Source organism: Carassius carassius, chromosome 27, assembly GCF_963082965.1.
Source record: "Carassius carassius chromosome 27, fCarCar2.1, whole genome shotgun sequence".
In the NCBI taxonomy this organism is placed as follows: domain Eukaryota; kingdom Metazoa; phylum Chordata; class Actinopteri; order Cypriniformes; family Cyprinidae; genus Carassius; species Carassius carassius.
In genome coordinates, this window is record NC_081781.1 from 1,415,731 (window position 1) to 1,440,541 (window position 24,811).

Genomic DNA, 24,811 nt, shown 5'->3' on the forward strand with positions numbered 1-24,811 from the left:
TCAATTAGTAAATAGAAATATCAAATAAAAAAATCTAGTATGCTTAGTTTTAGTAAATAATAGCATGCAGAGTTTTTTTTAGTAAATAAATAAGTACTAAGTAAATAATTTGTTTTTTTTGTATATCAATTTGCAGAGTAAATCTAATTTAGCTATGTTTGTTGTTCATGAGTATTATTTTATATTTAAATTTTATTGTGTGTTTTATTAGTATTACGAATAACTAGGTCTATGTATATTAATGTAACTGAAATGAAATAAAATGTAATATATATATATATATATATATATATATATATATATATATATTATATATATATATATATATATATATATATATATATATATATATATATATATATATATATATATATATATATATATATATATATATATATTTAATTATTATTATTTTTCCCCTTCTAGTGATAAATGTTTTTTATGTTTTTTTAAAAACCCGTATCATATCGTATGTGTGAATATTCAAAGTTTTATATCAGCAATGAAAGATTTTAAAAAACAATTCAATGAATGCTAGTCTCTTCAGATAAACACAATCGCTTTGTCTTCGTGCCTCCGTGTTGTCAGGGGCAACAGTTATTTTTCCGCTCCAAATCGCCTTTATTCCCATCACCGTCACCTTATTGGACGATTCCCCCGTCGGTCCGTTGTTTGTATCGAGCTGTGATTGGCTACCGCATGTGTCAGTCAGAAACGACGCGATTCTATTGGCTGAACCCCAAGGACGCAATGCGAGGGATCAGCTGTGGCTCGTGCGCGTACAGGCAACAAGTGGATTTGCTGATTTTGAGTGAATTAGTTACTTTAAAGATCACATTATGAAGATAAATAAACGCGTTTAGACACATATATAGTTTAAACCCGTGTCCCGCGTGTGTTAGATACGTGTAAAGGAGCCGTTAAAGTAGAGTTCGTGTTCTGATAGCAGCGTTTAACGGTTTTTTTTTTACCGTTACGTTTGCGAGGTTTGATAACATGCGCGCGCTATTGTGAGTAACGTACAGGTGTTATTATTACAGGTGAATATGACAGAAAAGTTCAGTAATAAGTCTGAGTTTATGATGTGTGACTCTGGATCAGATGAGGATATAACTGCTGAGGACGGAGGCTCGACAGAATCAGTCCGCAAGGTAACTTTCAGAAAACATTACCTCAGATGTCACATGCTAATTTATTACTTATTGCTTAACATTAAAACCATCAACGCAATAAGAAATAACAGATTGAGGCACTTAACAAAAAGTACAATGGTGTTACCTAATTCTTTCAGTTAACTGATTCAATATATATTCACAAACTATGGTATTATTGTTAAGTATTAGACGAATAACATAGCACTAGCATGTTTATAGACGGATACCATGACGTTCTTTAATGTCCTTGCAATGAAATTAAATAGTAACACTTTAAAATAAACATCAGTACTTGCACAGAATTAATTTAATTATTAATGTTAGTTCATGGTAAGTTCAACATTTACTAGCACGTTACCAAAATCAAACTTTGTAACGTCTCTGCTAACATTAGATAATGGACTCTGAACATTTTTATTAATAAATACTGTAAAATATGTAGTTAATGGTTAGTTCATGTTAGTTAATGGACTAACTGATGTCAACAAATGAGACTTTACTGTAATGTGTTGCCATTAAAATAATAATTATTTATATATATATATATATATATATATATATGTATATATATATATATATATAAATATATATATAATTTGTTATTTTGCATTTTATTTAGATTATATACGTGTATCTTATTTTTTTGTATATATGCACACATTAAATATTTAAATTATATATATATGATTTATAGATAGATAGATAGTCAAATGATAGATAGATGGATGGATGGATGGATGGATGGATGGATAGATAAGTAAGTATGAAGCATAAAGAATAGGACAGAAGTGCAATGTTGTATTCTAAATATGCTAATTTCAGCTGATGTCATGACAGGTGTGTGTGTGTGTGTGTTTTAGGGATGTGACCCTCTCGTCTCAACCCAACGCAGTAGGCTGCAGCAGCGGAGAGCTAAACTCAACCAGCAGATCAACCGAGAGCTTCGTCTGCGGAGTGGAGCTGAAAACCTGTACAGGTATCAGTATATCTGCAAATACTGAGGGGCATGTTTTTCATAATAACACACACTGTGCCCAACACCATGCCTGACCCAGAACTAACAGGAAGTGACCCGTGACACGCCTCTCTGTTGATGTTGTGATGTGTATTTATTTAGCGGTGGGTGGTATGACCAAACTCTTCCATTGCATTATGAGTTTACGTTTCACCAGATATACTGCAATACAAACGGTGTAGCATTATAATGGCTACCAGCTTATACTTTTACACAATACATGAGTGACATAGATGGTGTTTTTTTTCCAGGGCCAGCAGTAATCAGAAGGTGAAGGAGACTGTTGCATTAGAACTGAGTTTTGTGAACTCAAACCTTCAGCTTCTCAAAGAAGAACTAGAGGAACTCAACAGCAGTATGAACGTCTACCAGACCGAGAGGTTGCTTACACATGCACTTTCTAGATCTCTTTATTCAAACATTGTTTACTTGGTTACCTGATAAGTTTCTGGATAACTTGGCAGTGAACTTGAAATACCTTCTGCAGTATTCAGACTTCCGGATAGTTTGGTATCACACTTTGATAGTAACTGGGTAGACTTGCTTGAAGGGCAGAAGAAAAAAAAAAATCACAGGTTTATCAAATTTATTTTATTTTAGATAAATCAGGTGTGAAACATGCAGAACACATTTTTAGTTTTGTTTAAAGTAATAGTTCACCCAAAAATTTTAATCTGTTGAAAATGTACTCACTCTAAGGTCAGCCAAGATTTGGATGAGTTTGTGTCTTCATCAGGTTTGGAGAAATGTAGCATTGCATCAGTGTCTCAGAAATGGATGCTCTGCAGTGAATGGGTGCCGTCAGAATGAGAGTCATAATAACATCACAATAATCCACAAGTTAAAATGCCTTGATGGATTTGTTGTTAAAACACACAGCTTTCGGCTTCACAAGACATTAACCGATGGACTGAAGTGGTGTGATGTTTTTATCAGCTGCTTGGACTCTGACGGCACCCATTCACTGCAGAGCATCCATTGATTTGACAATGATGCAATGCTACATTTCTCCAAATCTGATGAAGAAACAAACTCATCTGCATCTTTGATTTTGCAATTCTAGAATAATCAACAGTCAAGTCAAATTGTAAGTGTGCAGGACATGGATTTTGTAGCTTATTTCTTTATGTGCAGTGTGTAAAATATATACTTCAAACATTCACAAACGGATCATTGTTTTTGTTGCAGTGAGACAGTCAGTGTTCCCATGATTCCACTGGGATTGAAAGAGACTAAAGAGATTGACATGACAGTCCCTCTTCAGGTGAGATGAACAGAAAGATTACTAGTCGACACATTCAGTGTCTAAATCTGTCTAGAAAGAGTTTTTCTCTGCTGTTTTATCAGGATTTCATCAGTGAACATTACAGTGAGGATGCGTCTCTGTACCTGAACGAGATCCGGGATTTTATGGAACTAAGACAGGTCTGTTCAAGTTAACATGCAATGCTGTTCACAAAGCCAGTAACTTCTTTAACATGCACTAAAGAATAATTAAAAACAAGACCAGAAACATACAAAAATAATAAAATGTTATAAATGAAAGAAATCCATTTTCCAAACCGTGTCCTCACTCTTTTATGTAGGTTTCTCAAATTAACGATTCTGAAGACATTATGCATGAATTCCATACCTTTGCAGATTTCAAGTTAAATCATACATTTTGGCTTAAAATTTTTTTGCTGCTTTTGCTATTTTAATAAATGCATTAAAAGTGATACATACAGTATATACACAACTGTTCAAAAGTTTGGGATCAGTGAGACGTGTAATGTTTGTTAAAGAAGTCTCTTCTGCTCATTAAGGTTGCATTTATTTGATTAATATACAGAAAGGAAAAAACAGTAATCTTGCAAAACATTATTTAAATATAAAATAATGGTTTCTATTCTAATATCCTTTAAAATATAATTTATTTCTGTGATGCGCAGCTGAATTTCCATCATCATTACTCCAGTCTTCAGTGTCACATGATCTTCAGAGATCATTCTGATATGATGATTTATTATTAAAATTATCAACAATTGTGCTGACAAATTAATTTTTTGGAATCTGTGATACTTTTTCAGGATTCTTTGTTTATTAAAAGCTAAAAAGTACAGCATTTATTCAAAATCTAAATCTTTTCTAACAATATAAATCTTTGCTATCACTTCTTAATTTAACACATCATTGCTGAATAAAAGTTTTAATTTCTTAAAAAAAAAAAAAAGAAAGAATAAAAATTCACTGACCCTAAACACTAGTGTATATTGTTAGAAAATATTTTTCTTTTAAATAAATCCTATTCTTTTTAACTTTTTATTCATCAAAGAATCCTGAAAAAAAGTATCACAGGCTCCAAAAAAATCTGGAGCAGCACAACAGTTTCAACACGGATAATAAATCAGTATATGTGTCATGTGACACTGAAGACTGAAAATACAGCAGTGTATCACAGGAATAAATGACACTTTAACAGATATTCACATAGAGAACAGCTAATTTAATTGTAATAATATTTTACCTTATTTTTAATCAAATAAATGTAGCCTTGGTGAGTAGAAGAAACTTTAAAAATCATTCTGATCCCAAACCTTTGAACAGTAGTGTATATGATTTAAAGAATCTTCTTTCTTATTTTCTGGAAAATTGGAAAAGTTTTATTGATATTTTTGAACTCAGTGTCATCAAATTATATAATATTAGGACTTTTTTGCAAATCAGCAAAATTTCTTGTCAAGATGCATGGTTGAGTGACGAGAAACACAAGTCAAATTGTTATTTCTGAGCTGAAAATGATGTCTTCAGTCCTCACCTGTTATCTCTGTAGTCCATGCGAACTCCCAGCAGGAACGAGGCAGGTCAGGAGCTGCTGATGGACTATTATAACCAGCTCTATTTCCTGGATCAGCGCTTCTATTCACCGCACAGAAGTCTGGGAGTTCATTTTCATTGGTGAGACACACTGCTGCACACAAACACATGAATGATCAGAGACAGAGCTTCTGATGGCGTGTCTCTTCACAGGTACGACTCACTGACCGGCGTTCCTTCAGTCCAGAGAGCGCTGGCCTTCGAGAAAGGGAGCGTTTTGTTCAACATCGGAGCACTTTACACTCAGATCGGAGCCAGACAAGATCGCTCGACACTGACTGGCATTCAGAGCGCTATCGATGCTTTCCAGAGAGCAGCAGGTACTGATTCATCTGGATCCCTCTGTTTTTCTGAGCCATTCACAGGAAACGCTGTCACAGTATGTTACAGCTATATTCATGTGCTTATCATTTAAAACAATTCTGATAGTATCACTCTATTAATATTGATAACAAAACATTTCACTCTTTCCAACATGCTTCGGCTCAACACTCAGACTTTAACTACACATATTATCACACCACACCTCATTATTTACATTAATGTGCATTATAACAACAACATTATTTCTAATAGAAAAACTATTTAAGAATTGATTCTTATTATTTTTTAATTAAACAATACCACTTTACTTGACAATATACTCTACCATTCAAATGTTTGGGGTTGTGTTTTTGAACAAATCAGTATAGATTGTAAAAAAGTATAAAGTATTACAATTTAAAATAGCTGTTGCTGATCTATGAGAAAATATCTTAAAATGTTATTTATTTCTGTGTCCTTCAATGCTGAAAATAGTTCTCAGAATAAAATAATAACAGCATTTATTTGAAATAGAAATCATTAGCAACATTACTTTTGGTCAGCCTTTGCTAAATAAAAGTATTAATTTTTATTTTAAAAAATTGTTTAATTTTTAAAAACATTTTAACATTTATGTATTTATTTTGAATAAATATTTTAGTATTTTAAAAATATTTTACAAAACATTAATATTGCATTCACATTGACTTTTAAAATCAAATGTAATTTTTTTCCCCCAATATAAGCTATTTAAATGTAACACAAATGAAATCGGACATTTTGATTGGCTGAAAACATCAAAACAGTTGAATCTACCAAATAATATTATATTATAGTAATAGGTCACAAGGTCAGCAAACAAATGACTGCTGAACTGAAGTTCTGAAGCTCTTTGCTTATATAAATTAACTTGTAAACATGACGTGTGTGTGTGTGCAGGTGCGTTTCTCTACCTGCAGGAGAATTTCTCTCATGCTCCCAGTCTGGATATGAGCAGCCCTGCGCTAAGCATGCTGGTCCGTCTCATGGTAGCTCAGGTAATGAAAGAAATAGGCTCATAGACATTAAATACACATTTCAGATTCTGATGTAATATGTTTGAGAAGTCATCAAGTCACATATTTCTGAGTTTATCTTGTGTAGGTTCAGGAGTGTGTGTGTGAGAAGGTCATACTCAACGTGCAACACAACAACCTGAATGTGCTTCTGCAAGCCGCCCAGGAGGCAGCGAGGGTAAACACACACACACACACACACGTTTGTTTTTGTGTAAAGTGTGTTCATCCCATAGGTGTAATGGTTTTTATACTGTACAAACTGTATATTCTATGGCCCTACACCAACCCTACACCTAACCCTAACCCTCACAGGAAACTTTGTGCATTTCTACTTTCTCAAAAAAACTCATTCTGTATGATTTATAAGCGTTTTGAAAAATGGGGACATGGGTTATGTCCTCATAAGTCACCCTCTCCTTGTAATACCTGTGTCATACCCATGTCATTATACAGAGCACACACACACACACACAATGTAATGGGGTTTTATGTGTTAATAACTGTGTGTGTGTGTGTGTAGGTATCAGACGTGTATTCTCTGGTTCTCCAGGCGATGTCTGTCGAGTTACTGAAGGACTACGTTCCCTTCTCCTGGATCTCTATGGTTCAGGTCAAAACGCATCATTTTAGAGCGCTGGCTCATTACTACACCGCTGTGGCGCTGTGTGACGCTTCAGGTGACCTTTACTGACTGATGACATCATGCACACATCAAAAGTTTGGAATGATAAGGATTTTTGAATGTTTTTAAAAGAAGTCTCCTGCTCACCAAATCTGCATTCATTTAATCAAATTTACCAATGTTTGAAACTATGTCTCAGTAGCATTCAAAAGTTTGGGGCAAGTAAAAAAACCTAAACATTTATTAAGCAAAGATGTATTCAAATCAGCATATTAGAATGATTTCTGAAGATCAAGTGACACTGAAGACTGGAGGAATTCAGGTTTGATCACAAGAATAAATTACAGTTTAACACATATTCACATAGAAACAGCTCATTTAATAGTAATAATATTTTACCTATATTGTGATCAAATAAATGCAACCTTGGTGAGCAGAAGAGACTTCTAAAATGTTTTATTAATTATTGCAATCTCTTAAGCAGTAGTATTTGTTTTTTGTTGTTTTATCATCAAAGCTGATCTGATCTACTGTACTTTATTAATACGTGTTCCAGTTTGTATCGTGCACGTCATTCTAAATAAACAATCTTCTATAATGATAATTTTCATTCAAATTGCAGACTGATTGCTAATGTTTTTTTAACAACTAACAGGCATGTCTGATGAAGATGAAGATGAAGGTGGAGAGATTAAAGCTCTCGTACAGGTTCACACCAGACGACCTGAAAAACTCAATCTTCAGGATCCAGAGGACAAACGGAGACTGGGTTTGTGTCTATGCTTTTTCCGAACACAGATTTACAGTTTCAGTGCATGAGAAAATATGCTTTTTTGATGTCATTTTGAAGGTAAAGCTCATCTGCGTAAAGCCATCATACGTCACGAGGAAGCCCTGCGTCTACACGGTGTGTGTAAAATGCTTCGAAAGATGGACATCCTGCAGGAGGTTCTGTCACACGCTCACGCCTGCTCGCTGGAGAAATACTCGGAGATTGATCAGGAAGATGATTTCTGTGAGGTCGCAGAGGCTCCAGAGATCCAGTGTGAGTGTTTATATGAACAGTTATGGTTAAATCTGTGTTGATTAGTAATGTAGTACTATATCACTCATACTTACCTCCGGTTCAGGTGTATTATCATTATCTAAAACTAAAACCACAAAAAATGTGGTTAAAGAATTATTTCAGCCAGATATCAAGTAAACATTTCTCACTTTGGTATAGTTAAATAAAAAAATGAAAATTAGAAATATTTATTTGGAAACTAGCTGAAATTAAGTTTCATATATGTGACCCCAGAGCACAAAACAGGTCTTAAGTGTCAATGTTTCAAAATCGAGGTTTCTACATCATCTGAAAGCTGAATAAATCATCTCTCCATTGATGTGTGGTTTGTTAAGAGGATAATATTTGTCTGAGATACAACTATTTGAAAATCTGGAAACAAATCTAAATACTGAGAAAATCATATTTAAAGTTGTTCAAATGAACTTCTTAGCAATGCATATTACTAATCAAAAATTAAGTTTTGAGATATTTACTGTAAGAAATTTACAGAATATCTTCAAGAACATGATCTTTACTTAATATCCTAATAGTTTTTGGCATTTAAAAAAAATCTATAATTTTGATCCATACAATGTGTTTTTGACTATTTCGACAAATATACCCCAGAGACTCAAGAGTAAAAAGAGTGCTCTAAAGTCACATATATATATATATATATATATATTATTTCAGTTAATGTTTATTACAAAAAACAAGTTATTTGTTGGTTTTAGTTTCAGTAAACTATAATAATGCTATGATTCTTACACATGTATGGGATCAGAATCCCGCCAAATGAATTGCAGCCACAGATCGAAAAATAATAAGTAAAGATCAAATATTTAAAAACACGTGTAAAATAATAACGCACAAAACCAAAAAACAAATGCAGTTTTTCTTTTAACAACAAACAGCGCAGTCATGGATCGAAAAATAATAAGTGTAAATCAAAAATGTAAACGCATTTAAAATTATATGCTCATATGTTATTTTTTTGTGTGCTTGTGGTCTTTTCCCCTTTGCTCTTGTTTCCACGTTCTGCGCTTGTGTTTCTAAATGTTGATGTAAATCAAGGCAGGATTCAGCGTCACCATTGGCCCACAAGTTCTAGATTGATAGCTGCTCCTCTAGCCAATCAGTCCAAGGGGGAGTTGACGTCACTCCAATGCGACTCTGGCTGCTGTGGCAGGTGTGTGAAGTAGAGCGTGACGGTGACACGGGAGTGGATTTTCAAATCTCTCCCGTCCCACTCCCGCAAAAAAAGAACTTGTCCTGTCCCAATCCCATGTTGTATTTTTTTGGCCGGAATCTGTCCGTTAGGCCATCCTTAAAAATATTCTTGTTTGCCGTAACCCGACTGACCCTGTCAATTTAGCACCGACTCAATTTTTTTTTTTTTTTGCTTTTAGTCCGACCGACTTGCCGATTGTAAATTTGCGTTAAGACCGACCAATTATTTTTTTACTCTTCAAACAACTAATACAAACGCAATAAAATACTATTAATTATATTTAAGTAAGTATTGTAAATATATAAATTGCCTTGGTCTACATACAAATGAAGGCTATCTTCTTTAATTAAAAAAACCCTTGACGTCATCTGTGTTTACACGGATGTCACACTGTGTCCTGTGCGTTCGCTTCGTCTCAGACTCTCACTCACTGTCAGAGTCAACGGCTCGCGCTTGGTAATGATGGCTGCGGCTGCAGTAAACTAAATGTTTGCGGTCACTGTTCAAAGTCATACGGGTTCGGGCACCATAATACATCTAAAAGAATTAATTAAAACAGCTCGACACCGCTTTAACTTGGCACAAAGTTCTGGAAAAACTGTGCCCAGATCTTTTCCCATCCCTTCTCCTCTCTAGTCTAAAACCGTGACCGTGTCGACTGTCACTTTATGTTCGAAAAGCTATTGCACGAATCAAGCATGAATCAACCAACACAAGTTTCAAAAACGAAAATAAGAACATGATTTTAACAACCTTTTCTCGGAGCGCGTCCAGGTTTTTTTTTTTTTTTGAACAGGCGTCACACAGCAACTGCAGCTTCGGACAAACACGCATAACAGCAAATAATACTTCTGCACAATGTTTCTCTTTTTACAACAGAAATATGAATTCAGCCGGTATTCAGTCTCATACAGTTTCGGGCTTGAATCGCCTAGGGCTGTCAAAATAGCTGAAAAAACTAAATTCAAATTTTTTTCTTAAATATGATCAAAATTTGAATTGTATTCGAATTTTAAATGCATAATTTCAGTTAGGGTGAAGAAAAGCTTTTTGCTTCTCTTCTGAGGCTCAAGATAGCGCATCGAGCAAAATATTACTGCATGTTTATTCAAAGCATTAGAATACATGACTGTGAAAAAAAACATAATATTTAAAATAATGTTTATGAACCAATTATTATTAATTAAGTTGCTTAAAGAACTATAAACAAAACAGCATCATGTATGCATGCATTGTTAAATAAATAAAAAGGGCGGAAAACCAGTCACACAGGATACATTTTTTCATTTAAAAACATGAGATGCGTGTAATATGCGTTCTGTGTGAACGGCTTGGTTTCAGTTTTGATGTAAACAAGATCTTCTCCACATTGATTTTAAATTTTTTTTTAAGTGGCTTCAACTGGATAGGCTAACATAACCTTATAATGCAATGCCACATATATTGTCATCGCATCTCGTGCGCGTACACGAGGTGAAAGATGAGAAATCAGATCAGTGCGTGTCGAGCTCGTCCGCCTTTGAAAGTTGTGTAGTCACAGCTGTGCGCGGCGAGATGGACTGGAACATGGACTGTGAAGTACCGGGTCTCATGCAGCTTCCTTAATGCACACCTAAAATTCATATGCGCATTCGAATGTGGATTTTTATTTTAAATTCGACGAATATTCGAAAAAATCTTTTTTTGATAGCCTAAGAAAATCGCCTATGCGATTTTTTTGTTGTTGTTGAAATTTAATCGCAAACACAGCCATGTTGAAGCCTGCAGTAAATGTTTTGCATTATGGCAGTCCACTCTGCTTATTGTTTTTCGAAAATGTTGCACTCCTGTTTGTCATTTTGCACGTAACTTCACGCCAATGAATCATCAGAAATATTGTTCTTTACCAATATATTGAATCTTTACATTCCTCTTGCCTGTTGTCCGTGGATTAACTATATTTGGTGTTATTTGCCGTATAAAACTTGAGACATGCAAAATCGATTTTACAATTGAGTGTTCAATGAACACTCGTCACTCAAATCAAACAGGATATTTTTCACAAAAGTGACAACCCAAGAAAGCAAAGTAAACGTTCTCTCATTTGTAGGTTGCATTGATACGTAGCGGTGGATGCAAGTAAAACAGTACCTCTTTTTTTTTCTCACCTGAAATTCATGCAATAAATATGTTTTTGACAAAGATTTAAATTTTGTCAAAAAAAATCTATATAGCCTGCATCAAAATGAGGTTTGCAATGATGCGCCCGAAGGCACGGGTTGAAGACCCAGTCAGTGACGTCACGATATGCTAATTTGTTTAAATTTATACCGACGTCATCACCATAACAAAAATTTACTTTTTTTTTTACATTGAAACTTGAAAAAAAAAATATAGACCGAGCTACCGACCCTTTTTAAAAAAAAAATCCTGTTACTACAAACCAAAATATTTTTAAGGATGGCCTTACTGTGAAAAAATACAGCACAGATCACAGCATTCCCACTTTAGTTAAATAAACGTTTCGTTGTTATTCTGAGTGCACACAAATAAACGTATGCGGATTCAAAAGATTTATTACTTTTATCTGTATGACCAAAAATTATGGAGTATTTTGTTTTAAGAGCAAGTGAGAGCACCGTGCCTCCATCTGTCCTGCTGTTCAGTGTCCACACACACTTCAGTATGTTAAGATTAGATTGAGCAGCCATGTAAAGTTATTACTACATCTTTTAGATGAAAGCTATATTTGAGGTCTATGAATGATAGGTGGGCTTTTGGATGTCCTGCCCGATGTAGGCTACTATTACCACATAGACCAGCCGTTAACGATCTGTCCTTCACCAGCCAGATTAAAGCAAACAGGAGGAGAGCACAAAGAGACAACGCTAATGCTGCTCCATGTGAAAGCGCGCTGTGAAACCGCTGATTACACAACCGGCTTTACTGACAAGATGCGCATTAAATATCACACAAGGGGAATGTTTCTGTCACCCACTAACAAAATATTTAAGACCAATTACCTAAGATTGTTCGGGATTTTCCTGATGACGCTAGTTATCCATCTTCACACACCTGCCACAGCAGCCAGAGTCGCATTGGAGTGACGTCAACTCCCCCTTGGACTGATTGGCTAGAGGAGCAGCTGTCAATCTAGAACTTGTGGGCCAATGGTGACGCTGAAGCCCGCCCTGAGTTACATCAACATTTAGAAACGCAAGCGCAGAACGTGGAAACAAGAGCAAAGGGGAAAAGACCACAAGCACAAAAAAAATACCATATAAGCAGGAAACCTGATTTAGCTTAAGATTTGGAAAATTTTGAATTCATGTTTCAGTTTTGTGCAGTTTTCGATCCATGACTGTGTTGTTTGTAACTTTAAAAAAATTGCGGTTTTGTGCGTTATTATTTTACACGTGTTTTTAAATATTTTATTTATGCTTACTTTTTGATCTGTGACTTCAATACATTTGGCGGGATTCTGATCCCATTCACATGATTTGAATATGCACAGCAGACGTAATGCAGGAATTGTAGAGGTACAGGTAAACTTTTTTTTTTTTCTTGACATGACCCCTGACTTTGACCTTTGACCTGTCTCCTACAGCTCATACACAGCAGAAGCCTGACATTAAAACTCCTGATTTCAGCGGCGTCAGAGTGACCGATATCTTCCAGCGACTGGTAGCTCTCGCACAAACACTGTGATGTGCTGTGAATGTTGCAGACATGTGTAATGTTCACCTGTTGTGTGTGTGTGTGAAGGGGCCGCTGTCTGTGTTTGCCGCTCGGAATCGCTGGGTGCGGCGGCACGCGTGTTTGCTTCGAGGAGAGGCGGGGCTTGGGCTCACGCTTCGAGGTGATTCGCCGGTTCTGGTTGCTGGGGTGTTGCCAGGGGGATGTGCTGCGGTGAGAGATGTCATTAGTGAGTTAGATTTAAAATGCTTGTTATTATTCCATTATGCATCATGAGTGTGTTTCAGGAGGCGGGGCTCCGTGAAGGCGATTATATCGTGGCTGTGAACGGCGCAGACTGCAGGTGGGCTGAACACGCAAAGGTCGTTCATACGCTGAAGAGCTGCTCAGAAAGAGGACTAGAGCTGGACGTCATCACTCTACACTCACATGAGGTACAGCCTGTGCACATGTCAAATACTTAGGGCTGCATAAAAATGATTGATTCCTTGATTTTAATTGATTTTATGAAACAATGGACCTTTTTCACATATCCGGGTTTATTAGATTTCTAAAAACTGATTGGGGTAGAAATATTATTATGTACAAGTGCATCTCAAATAAATTAGAATGCATGCAAATGCAATGAAGATATTTTGTACATTTCCTACTGTTAATATATCAAAACTAAATTTTTGATTAGTAATATGCATGGCTAAGAACTTCATTTGAACATCTTTAAAGATGATTTTCTCAATATTCAGGTTTATAGTTGTATCTCAGACAAATATTGTCCTCCTAACAAACCAGACATCAATAGACAGATGTTTTATTCAGCTTTCAGATGATGCATACATCTCAGTTTCTAACACTGCACACTAATGACTGGTTTTGTTGTGAAGGGACACATATATATTCAAAATAATCAAAACTGAATTGAATCAAATGAAATCAAATTGTAAATGCAATCAAATCGAATCATGAAATTTGTGTCAAAACTCTGCCCTAAAAAATAATAGAGCATTACATATGAAATAATACCGGAAAATCTGTTTTTGGAATGAAACAGCTTATTGAATTTTTATACAAAATAAAAATAATTGTTGAGTATCATAATACATCATGCTTTTATGGCTCATATATTCTGATATAGTGAAAAATGTGAGACTCAACCTGGGCAAAAATATCCAATTTGGTGCAGATGCTGATATTTATATGATGAAATTCTGACTTTTTGAAAACGCTTTGAAGGTTGATGAAATCATGATTAAAAGCAGTAAATCATGTTTCGGTAGGTTGAGAGGAGGATGAGTCCCTCTCCTGGCGGTGAGAAGGAGTGTCAGTCGGGCAGCCAGAGGAGAGCGGGACGAGAAGACGAGCGCAGATCCTCCTCGTCTCTGAGGAACTGGAGCTGGAGACTCGGAAGCACCTTCAGCCTTTCCTTTGGTAACTTCAGAGAGAGCGAATCCATGTTCTGAAAGCACACCAGGAAAAGAACAGCCCTCTTTTACAGACTAGCACAATTATCAGATACAATTATGTTTTAGGAGCTGAAGGAAAATTAGCCCGTTAGCTATATCATGTAAAGTTATTCAGAAGACCTTCCATGACAGAGGATTTCATTAGACACTATGCTGTAATAGTCCAGTGTTTTCAGAAAATAGTGTCTTGCAGCAGCTCCAGAAGGCATTAAAGGAATTAGTTCAGTGGCTCTTTGTGTCGTTTATATGGGACACATCCAAAATAGTGTGAGAAAGCGGGATCTCCAGAGAATGATCAAAACGATGCAAGTTCGTTTTCACCTTTTAGGCTATTTAGGCTATATAGAAATCACAGCAAGGAGGTGTCCCGTAAAAATGGCCTTTATGGTCACCCTAGGAATTAGACACCCAAGAATGAACGTTTGCTGGAAATATACTCACCCTCAGGCCATCCAAGATTAGAGAATGAGAATGTAGCATTGCATCACAGTGAATGGGTGCCGTCGGGACGAGAGTCCAAACAGCTGATAAATCCACAGTAATCCACAGCACTCCAGTCCATCAGTTAACATCTAGAGAAGACAAATATCCAGCATTAAGACGTTTTTAAATAAAATATAAGTCTATAATCCATAATAACACTTCCTCCATTAAAAAAGTGGTCTGGTCTGATTTAGGAGAGAGATCTGCACAGATCACACACTTTTTTTACAAGCCGTAAACGTCCAAAAAAACAGCAGATTGTGGGTGAATTTTGATGTGAGAGACGACAGGAGATGGACTTTTCAACTGGAGGGAGAGTTATTATTGAACATGGACTTTTAGTCGAAAACAACAGTTTGAAGTTATGAAGGTCTGGATGGATTTGTTTCAGCTTCTCAAGATGGTAACTGATGGACTGGAGTGCTGTGGATTATTGTGATGTTTTTATCAGCTGTTTGGACGTTTTCAGCAAAAGTTCATTTTTAAGTGAACTATTCCTTTAAGAATGTATTTTTGCACAGAAAATGATTGTGGGTTTATTACGTCTGTTTTGTTTTGTGTGTTTATTTTATGTTTATTAGTTGTCAGAAGCGATTTGTTTCCCAGCATTCCAGCTGCTCTCTGCCTTGATGATTTAAAACTGCATGTCCTTCGCAGGCCTCTTTATCATGACAAATAAATCAAGTTTTTCATTTAAATGCATCATTCAGATATTTTGCTCATTTATATCCATAATAGTGAACTCTAGTGAAAAGACCCTTTAATATATAGGCAACAATTTAAATACCTAGAATCTCAAATAAACTCTTGTTAGACAGAAATTTAAAACACACCCTGTTATATTCCTCTCTAATGCTCTAGCTGCTGGATTTTGGGGATGAAATCGGGCTCATTTTGTGTAATCCTAATAATGGTGTTTAAAGAAAAGTGTGTTTGGGAGTCAGTGGCATTCAAGTCTTGAAGCAGAAGCTCTCAGGATGACATTTATAAGGAAGTATTCTAACAGCTGACTCTTGTCGCACTGGGGATTGCAGGAATGAATATGCAGTAAACAGTGATGAAATATGGGCTATTGCTGCCAAATGTGTTTGGATTCTACACTGAGTGGCTCCCCAGACACACGACTGCACTGGGAAACGAGACGGCTCAAATCTGGACAGTTTCAAATCTATAAGAATACACAAGGCCAGTTAAAGTAACACAGCAGGCAGATGAAGTCTGAGAATGGTGCTCGAACAAAAGTGTGTGTTCTTTAACCTGATGAATTTGTCTTTGAGTAATCAGTGTATCTTAGCCATCAGATCCTGAGGCTGTAATCAGTGTCTTCACCACTAGAGAGCAGCATCAGGTTATTATTTGACATGAAAACATCAACATGCACGCAGTTCTCAGTCAATGCATGGACATTTACACTAATTATGCATGTGAATAAGCATAATTGCTTTGAAAACATAATTAAGCAAAATCTTTTTTAATAAGGACAAAAATCATTCAACAATGCATTAACACTTTTTTTTAATGGCTAACTTTAATGAAGTCATGATCATTTGATGATAGCCGTTTTCTTATTTTACCAATTAAAATTATTATTTGAACTGGAATGTGTAGTTTTTATAGAAATATAAGGTTGTGTGGTTGTTTTTTACATTCATGCATTATTCAGAAAACAATGCCGCATTTATATTTCTGATCAGTTTTTTATTTTATTTAGAACATTTAAAAAATATAATAAAACCACATAATGTTTGGAAATATCAGTGCCTTTGATTATGTCAAATTAAGAAATTCAACTTTATTCTTATTGTTCAATGAAACTAATGATAAGGATTTTTTTTTTTTGTTTTACAATTGTTATAATATTATTTGACTACTGCAATAGGTAGCTTTTATCAAAAAATGTTTGTTTTGTTTACATTTTTCAAACTGACTTGCCTCATACATATTTCTGATAAGTGTTTTTATTTTTTAGAACGTCTTTGAATATTTAAAACACATCTTGTAATGTATGGAAATATTAGTGCGTTTAATTAGATAAAATCGATATAGAATTGTTATGAACACACACCATACGCCCATTTGTTTATTAATATATTTCAAAACAAGAACGATAGCTGGAAATTATCATTTCATCTTTAAGAGATGTAGTGATACGTCGCGCGCGTTCCTTCCATTAAACGTCGCGTTATTGCACCAATCCATCACGCGTTTGGGATCATGAACGCGGGCTTAGGTTCCAGAGCTGCAGAAGCATCTGGCTTCCTTCAAGAGCGATGCCTTTCAGTAAACAAGTGCACAATCGATCACTGCGGACCATTAAGGGCTCTTATCGGGCAGCAGGAGCTCTGGGTGAATCTTCTGTCGCCGAGTGTCGTGGCGCTTCAGCTGGATCTCAGACAGAACCCTAATGGTTTGTTATGACCTCTCCGCGTTTCCATTAGTCTCGCTGTTATTCAACACGGAGCTTTTGATTTAACCCCGTGTATATTGAACGAGAAGAGTAAGTGGCACGTCTGGATTCCTTTACGCACGAAAGGCCAGAGACTTTAACCTAAACACAAGCATTGAGACTGCACCGATATCGGGCCTTGCGACATTATTAGCAGAGAAATCTACTCACTGGATAATGCATTTCAGCTTTGCATTTTCCATAGTAAAATCTGAGTCATCTAATTTGCTGTAATTCAATTGTGTTATTTATAAAGGCCTAGTGGATATACTTACTGTATTACCATGAGTCACTGAAAAAAAAAAACCCATCAAGCATGTTCACTTGCATGACGGAAGCAATGTTTTCTCTGAATGTCATTAGCAGATATCGGTAAATAACTTGAAGTGCAATTAACTATTTACGCCATAAACCAGTGTATTTATGACTACAATACTTTAAAATAATATGATAAGCAATACAAGTTTGCATTTCAATATCAAGCAGCAGAACAGACTGTTTTTGTGCAGGTAAGCAAATAAAAGCGGAAAAACAACTAATGGCGGATAAACACTTGTAGGGTGTTTTTAATAAAGGGGATAGTGTGAGCTAATTGTCGATCTTAAAATGTGTGTCTGTTGTTGTTTTTGTCCAGAAGAACTTCCTCACTCAATGGGATTTATTTTCTCCACATTTTTTTTTTTGTTAATGACAAACAGGCTTATGTGGGAATACAAATATATATATATATATATATATATATATATATATATATATATATATATATATATATATATATATATATATATATATATATATATATATATATAGCCTATATATGAATAAACATAATTTAAAGAAACGAATTTATTAGAAATAAATTCTACAATTAAAATAAAAAAAACATTGTACATTTACATTTAAAAGTTTATTATTTTATTTTTTATTTAAAAATAATAATAATAGTTTATTGGCTATAAATGGTGCCAAATGGAAACGGGATTCGCGAGGTGAAACTCAACAGTTATCTGATCTCTGAAAATCATCAAATAATCCTAATTCCTGCTCAAGTAGGTGGTTCTTGGTTGTACTATTTATGTTTTATGAAATTAAATACCGAACGTTTTGATTGGTCCATGCAGCATTCCAGCAGTGTTATAATACACATATCGACTCGCAGCTATGACGTGAAACACCTGTTCAGCAGCTTCTGTGTAGATCACTGCAGCTGAAGCGTCCTTTACATGTCAGTGGAACGATGACACTCAATGCATTTGCAATTCTTTTTTATTCGCAATATAGAACGACGTATCTTCCTTTATTTATCGAACTTATGAAATATAATTCGATGAACAGAAATGAGTTTGTGCTGCTAAGTTAATCAAAAGCGTCTATATTTTTCTGCGCTGCGTCACTAATATGTTACTGACGGATTTTCATTCTGTCAAGGGTGCGTTTAAAAAAGCAATTAATAATCCGTGACAAATGTTTCCCGAGGTTGTCAGAGCCCCGAGATGAACCGCAGATCGCCATTCAACTCTCCCGACAGCGATTTCATCAACCAGAGGGAATTTGGGAAAAAACTTTCCCATGATCGGCATTTAACGATTATGATATTTTAATTTTCTAATGTTTCCATCATGACGGGCCCGTCACTGCTGACAGACAGATGCTCCTGCTGGGGGTCCAGAAATAAAGTCCCTCCCAGAGGAACAGATGATGATGTTATCACTGCAAATAGGAAGAGAGAGCAGTTCAACTCACTAAGTCATTACGGCTAGTAATGTTTTATTTGACCACAGCAGACGTGCACATATGCTGTTGTTTGAATACTTCATTCATAAAAACACACGGAGTTCCAGCAGTGAGAAATGCGCACGATTTTGATGCTTTGCTTCTTCTGTGAACGGGTTCTGCGCTGCTTTAATTACTACAGCAGATGACTTTGTACTTTCAACACGAATATATTTATCACAATACAGGCGTAGATAAAGATAGGAATGCAGATAAGGATATGGACAATAAAGATATCCGGAAACTCTGGGTTGAACCTGTTTTCTTCCGCAGACAATTCCATTGTAAAGCGAAACTTTCATCCTGGATATTTTGACCTGAGCACTATATTCCATTATATATATATATATATATATATATATATATATATATATATATATATATATATATATATATATACTGTAATATCGTGCTCAATCCAGAAGTACTAGTATATTAATAGGTTGTATTTAGTTTTATCACTGTAACTTTAATTTTATCAAACGACAAAATGACTTAAATAAATTGTCTAAATTATCTTGTATAATCTTATCCTGAAATGATTATGAAGCATGACTAACGTTTCATAATATAAATACTAAATGGGTTATATTGGAACACAAAGCGTGCACACGTTATATATGAATTATGAGAGAGAGAGAGAGAGAAATCGAGAAATTTAATTCCGATTAATCTTATAATGTTGAGAAAGATTTTACTAAGCCATCTCTGATAAGATTTTATTTTATTAAACAATAGCAGCCAATGCAATTTTAAATATAACAGAAAATAATATAGATTTGATTTGAAAGAGACGCAATGCGTGTTGTGAGAGAGATGCATGGAATGTGTTTAAGCCCAGTTGTTATCTATGTTATACATCTATATTAATAGTTCAATAATACAGTGAGATGCCAGCGGTCGGTCAGTTTTATGACCTGTTTTATGATCTCGCTCACGATCGAGATTTCACCGGCCCTGAACTAAAATGAAATAACGTGCGCGTTCACCCGCAGCGCGTCTTCCGCTTCCTCTTCCCTGGATTGTTTTGACTGCTTGATCGAGAGCAAAGCGCTACATTTCATCTCTAAATTTAAACCGGATTGGAGTCATTCGAAAACACCGTGATAGGAGGCAGTCAGGGTCATTGACCTTTCCGGTAATGAATCACGACTAATGAACGCCATCGGAGGAAGAGAGATATTCTAAAAAACACCATGGGGAAAAATCATCTGCTCTCATTAATAATCATAAACACATACCAATCGGCATCTGTAATGCATTCTAGAAATGCTTTCGCACGTATGTGCATATATATAGCTATTTTATATAAATATGCTTGTGTTTGTTTATAGCCTATGCAATTGGAAAGTGTGTTGCAAACAGATGCAACACTATTATTTAATTGTATATCCGATCTGTTTTTCTTTTTTCTTCGTGATAAACAGCGCACTATTTTTGGCCCAGTGATGTAAAATCGTGCATATGGATGAAGTATCGGCTCTGAAGTTAATTGTGTTTTCGTTTCAGCGGAGAATAGATTTCCTCTGTTTATTATAAGCATAAAGACGGATTTGCGTCACCGCGCGACTTGCGAGTTGAGATAAAGTTGCAAAAATATTGAAAAAAGGAAGTGCTAACCGTCATTATAAAGTTCCACCTCTCCGAGTCGGAGGAAATAGGGGTCCTCTGCTGTATCCTAAAATACTAAAGCATCTTCTATTTTTGGCCTAAATCAGGCAGGAATATCCGCTCATTTAGCCTGAATCAGAGCTCATCAACAACAGGATGACCTGCATCGAGAGACTCCAGAGCAGAACACACTCACTCACAGGCGTCTGAATAAAGCCTGTCACACATCCACTTGATCCTGCATCGTTTGCTTATCAGAGTTTGTTGTTTGCATAATTCTAGAGTAATTAGAAACAAGATTAGTATGCATACACAACCTCATTATTATTCTTTATACGAATGCATCATTTACATTACATCATCTTCGAAAATTATCATCTTAAATTATTACTTTCCATTTATCCTAAACTATGCACCATTAAAAAAAAAAATGTTGGTCAGCCTTTCTAGATGTATGCGCCCAATTATACTTACAATATAAGTTAAAAATTATATATATATATATATATATATATATATATATATATATATATATATGAGTGTGTGTGTGTGTGTGTGTGTGTAGGCCTATAGCTAAATATATGGGCTTCACTACTTTTTTTTTTTTTTACATCAAATTAAAATTACAGTTTGGTTCATTTAAAATGAAGACATAAACACTGGACATGTTTAAATGTTGTATCATCTGAATCATCGCCATTTAATAAACGTGGTTGTTTTTAAGAGTCGTAATGGAAGTGCTCGTCGTGTTTGGGGCGTGTTGGACCGTTCTGTCCTCTTCCATTGGCTCGCAAAGAGCCAATCAATAACGGAAGTCCTGCTTAGAGCTTTTTGGACTCCTGTCTGGAGTTTCATACTTGAGGAGGAACGCGAGAGAGGGCAGCTCGTACTCATTACATGTAGTTGTGTGCATTCTCTGTCAAGCAGTTTCGGCTTCTCCTGCCAGGATGTACACGGCGGGACTCAATCCGTTTTACGCATCGAACTTTAGCCTTTGGACCGCGTACTGCTCGAGCGGTTTTGGGGTGGACAGCATGAAGAAACCCTCGTTCTGCATCGCTGATATTCTGCACGTTGGAGATGCGGAGAACATCCACGGCTCGTCTTCGCTTATGGCTCACATCGGGGCCCGAGCGCAGGGTTATTCCTCGGGATCCCCGTTACGCCCGTCCCCGGTCACTCCAAGCGCGTCCGCGTATCACAGGCACGGAATACACTTGACATCCAGAGCCGCGATGAACGCGCAATCCGCGCCTCCGCTCTCCAGCAAAGACCTCAAGTTCGGGATCGATCGGATATTATCCACAGACTTCGAGCCGAAGGGAAAAGAATCGCTATCGTTGAGAGGTAAGATGTATTTTGTGCATAGGGTTTTCCTAGTAAACATCACATCGCATTTACGAAAAGGAAAAACGATTAGATGAACTCAGAATAGTAGCTAATGCTTGTTTGGACGCATCCAACTCCATGCGCTTATTAGTTAACGATGAGCATAAACATGTACCAATCAGCATCTATAAAGCTAAAGATATGCATACATAAATATGCATGTGTTTGTTTAGCCTATGCAATTCATACGTGTGTTGACAAACAGATGCATAATACTATTATTTGATAATTATCCATGTTTTTCCATGATAAACAGCGCACTATTTTTGGCCCAGTAGCCTATTGTAAAGTCGTGCATATGTGGATGAAGTATCGCCACTGTTATTAAAAGGCAATACGAGTTTAATTGGAACTAATTGGTGTTTGTCGTTCTGTAACAGATCTCACATCGATTGTTAGTCCGAATCGACAGTCAGCAGTCCATGTGTCTGCAAGCCCATACTTCGCGTCCATAGACCCGACCATGAGCGAAACCTCCTCCATGATGGGTTCAATAAGCAATGCCGCCAGACAATCAGGGCAACATCAGTTTCAAGACACCTTCCCAGGTAGTGTAGACACCCCAGTCGAGCCCTAAAGAGCAGGAGAACCTGCACGGATGACACGTTTATTATTATTATTATTGCACTGCATTATTTTGCACGTGTGTGCGGCGATGAGCCTCTTTTGCTCATGCAGTTAAATAACATGCACTTTGGCCGACATGCATTGAGGTTTTGTTGTGTTCTAATGGCTTGTGTGTTGTTTGACTCAAACAGGGCCGTATGCTGTGCTTTCCAAAGACACAATGCCACAGACTTACAAGAGGAAAAGGTCGTGGTCCAGAGCCGTGTTCTCCAACCTCCAGCGGAAAGGCCTCGAGAAGCGCTTTGAAATCCAGAAGTACGTCACGAAACCGGACAGAAAACAGCTGGCTGCGATGCTGGGCCTCACCGATGCACAGGTGAGCGACTGATTATCAATGCAAACGAATTCATGATTTAAAAGAAATAATTAAAGAATGTTTTAAATGAAAAAATTAGCTTTGGCCTGCAGAGAGCCATCTGGAGCGTATAAGCAGCTGCTGCATTGCGACACCCGCATTTCTAGAGAAATGAAAGTCAATTATAACGAATTATTGCAAATGCAGGAGGGGTGCAGTTGTTTCGTTTCAAAACATCCTAATTTAGTGCATTGGGCAAGAGTTTCTGTCTTATTAGATATAGGAAATGACACGACAAGACGGCAAAAGCGATAAGGAGTTTCAAAACTTTCCAGTAAAGTGTGGAAATCTTTTTTTTTTATTTTTATTTAAGTAGACCCTTATTTTCAATTAGACATTTCTATTAACGGGAAAAAAAGTTTGTGCATGCATTTCTGTATTATAATATATAAGTTCACCAAATTTAAACAATGCACGTCTCATTGCCATCTCAAAATAGTGCAATGCAATAAATAATAATACAAATGCACAATTAAATTCGAATAGCACACATACATAAACTGCTCTTGATTTTCTTGTTTTAGGTCAAAGTTTGGTTCCAGAACCGACGGATGAAGTGGAGGCATTCTAAAGAAGCGCAGGCGCAGAAGGACAAAGAGAAAGAGCAGACGGATAAATCCGCGACCGAAACCGAACCCAAAGAACGCGAGGACTCCGAGTGTGAAAGCGAACCGAGCGAGTCCGAATTCGAGGACGGCGCGGAGGACAAAAGCGATGTGGACATTTCTGACCTCAACAAAACCAGTGTGATTATTCCCGGAGCTCTCGACACATCCAGCACAAACTCCACGACAGAACCGAGCACCACCGCGCAACAAACACCGCAGTGAGGAACCGGAACTCGCCGGTAACGCGTCACGGGACACACTTGATCCATCGTTTCATTGTGACCCTTGAGAGAGGACTGCCTTAAATCAACCACTCGACCTTCATAACGATTTGGGAATTGAATGTTCATGAATTAAGACGTTGATAAACTTGACTGTATTATATTTTGTCTGTAAGTATTTGCACTGAGAATGTAAATAAACGTTTGCTACTAATATCCCACCTGGTGTATTTATGGAAATCAATGCACAATTCAAAACTAATAAAAACATTTAAATAATATATTTAACGATTAAACAAACTTTTCCCAAACTGATGCATTTATGCCAAATTAATTTCTCCATTTTTTTTCCTGGATAAAAATTAAATGCGCTAATAATAATGATTCTTATTTACACTCTATATAGTGTATATAAAATATTAAAAAAACTCTTGCAACACAATTCTCTCTAATAGTAGTTGCCTGTATTTCTCGGTTGCATAAATCGGTAGTTCATTTTGCATGAACAGATTACACATCAAACAATTCGTGTTTTGTTGTGAAAGTCTGAAGAAAACAATGCATTAATATTAAAACAAAATGACGGATGCACAATTGGGGCACGTTGTCACACACGTTGTTTTTTCTCTCTAGCATAGGTTTTGCATGATGAAACTTTATTTAAAAACTATTGCAATTATTATTATTATTCACCATGCAAGCTCAGTACTGATTAATTATCAACAGTAGTACACAATAAAAACACAATGACATGCATTAAGCCGAAAAATGAAGCAAGACTTTACTGTTTTAATGCAATAATTAAATGTATTTATTTTTTACTTAATTATATATATATTTTGGTTTAGCTTACTTTTTTCGTAATTGTTTTTAGAT

At 36.1% G+C, this 24,811-nt stretch overlaps 2 protein-coding genes across 4 annotated transcripts; both read left to right on the plus strand.

The window, feature by feature from the left end:
* Positions 1 to 738: 738 nt before the first annotated feature.
* Positions 739 to 14,528, plus strand: rhpn1 (rhophilin, Rho GTPase binding protein 1). Its single transcript, XM_059513424.1, has 16 exons — positions 739 to 1,151; positions 2,015 to 2,130; positions 2,421 to 2,549; positions 3,358 to 3,433; positions 3,517 to 3,594; positions 4,982 to 5,106; positions 5,179 to 5,345; positions 6,268 to 6,365; positions 6,472 to 6,561; positions 6,907 to 7,063; positions 7,664 to 7,777; positions 7,859 to 8,053; positions 12,874 to 12,950; positions 13,032 to 13,175; positions 13,250 to 13,396; positions 14,237 to 14,528. Exons 1-16 carry the CDS (start codon positions 1,047 to 1,049, stop codon positions 14,417 to 14,419), a joined length of 2,001 nt encoding a protein of 666 aa, XP_059369407.1. The 5' UTR covers positions 739 to 1,046; the 3' UTR covers positions 14,420 to 14,528.
* Positions 14,529 to 21,507: 6,979 nt separating this feature from the next.
* On the plus strand, positions 21,508 to 24,154 carry LOC132106404 (H2.0-like homeobox protein). Of its 3 annotated transcripts, none has more exons than XM_059512054.1 (4): positions 21,508 to 22,082; positions 22,505 to 22,675; positions 22,883 to 23,067; positions 23,631 to 24,154. In XM_059512054.1, the coding sequence occupies exons 1-4, from the start codon at positions 21,683 to 21,685 to the stop codon at positions 23,934 to 23,936; spliced, it is 1,062 nt and encodes a 353-aa protein (XP_059368037.1). In that variant the 5' UTR covers positions 21,508 to 21,682; the 3' UTR covers positions 23,937 to 24,154. The 3 variants fall into 3 exon arrangements, with proteins under 3 accessions (XP_059368037.1, XP_059368038.1, XP_059368039.1); XM_059512055.1 differs by having other exon boundaries at positions 21,511 to 22,082; positions 22,505 to 22,672; XM_059512056.1 differs by lacking the exon at positions 22,505 to 22,675 and having other exon boundaries at positions 21,520 to 22,082.
* Positions 24,155 to 24,811: the final 657 nt, after the last annotated feature.

Bases quoted from the DNA above. Each gene is read 5' to 3' on its own strand.
- LOC132106404 (XM_059512054.1), top strand. From the start codon at position 21,683: ATGTACACGGCGGGACTCAATCCGTTTTACGCATCGAACTTTAGCCTT. The intron at 22,083-22,504 runs GTAAGATGTATT...GTTCTGTAACAG, and splicing joins AGAATCGCTATCGTTGAGAG to ATCTCACATCGATTGTTAGT. The intron at 23,068-23,630 runs GTGAGCGACTGA...TTCTTGTTTTAG, and splicing joins TGGGCCTCACCGATGCACAG to GTCAAAGTTTGGTTCCAGAA.
- rhpn1 (XM_059513424.1), top strand. From the start codon at position 1,047: ATGACAGAAAAGTTCAGTAATAAGTCTGAGTTTATGATGTGTGACTCT. The intron at 6,562-6,906 runs GTAAACACACAC...GTGTGTGTGTAG, and splicing joins CCGCCCAGGAGGCAGCGAGG to GTATCAGACGTGTATTCTCT. The intron at 7,064-7,663 runs GTGACCTTTACT...AACAACTAACAG, and splicing joins GGCGCTGTGTGACGCTTCAG to GCATGTCTGATGAAGATGAA.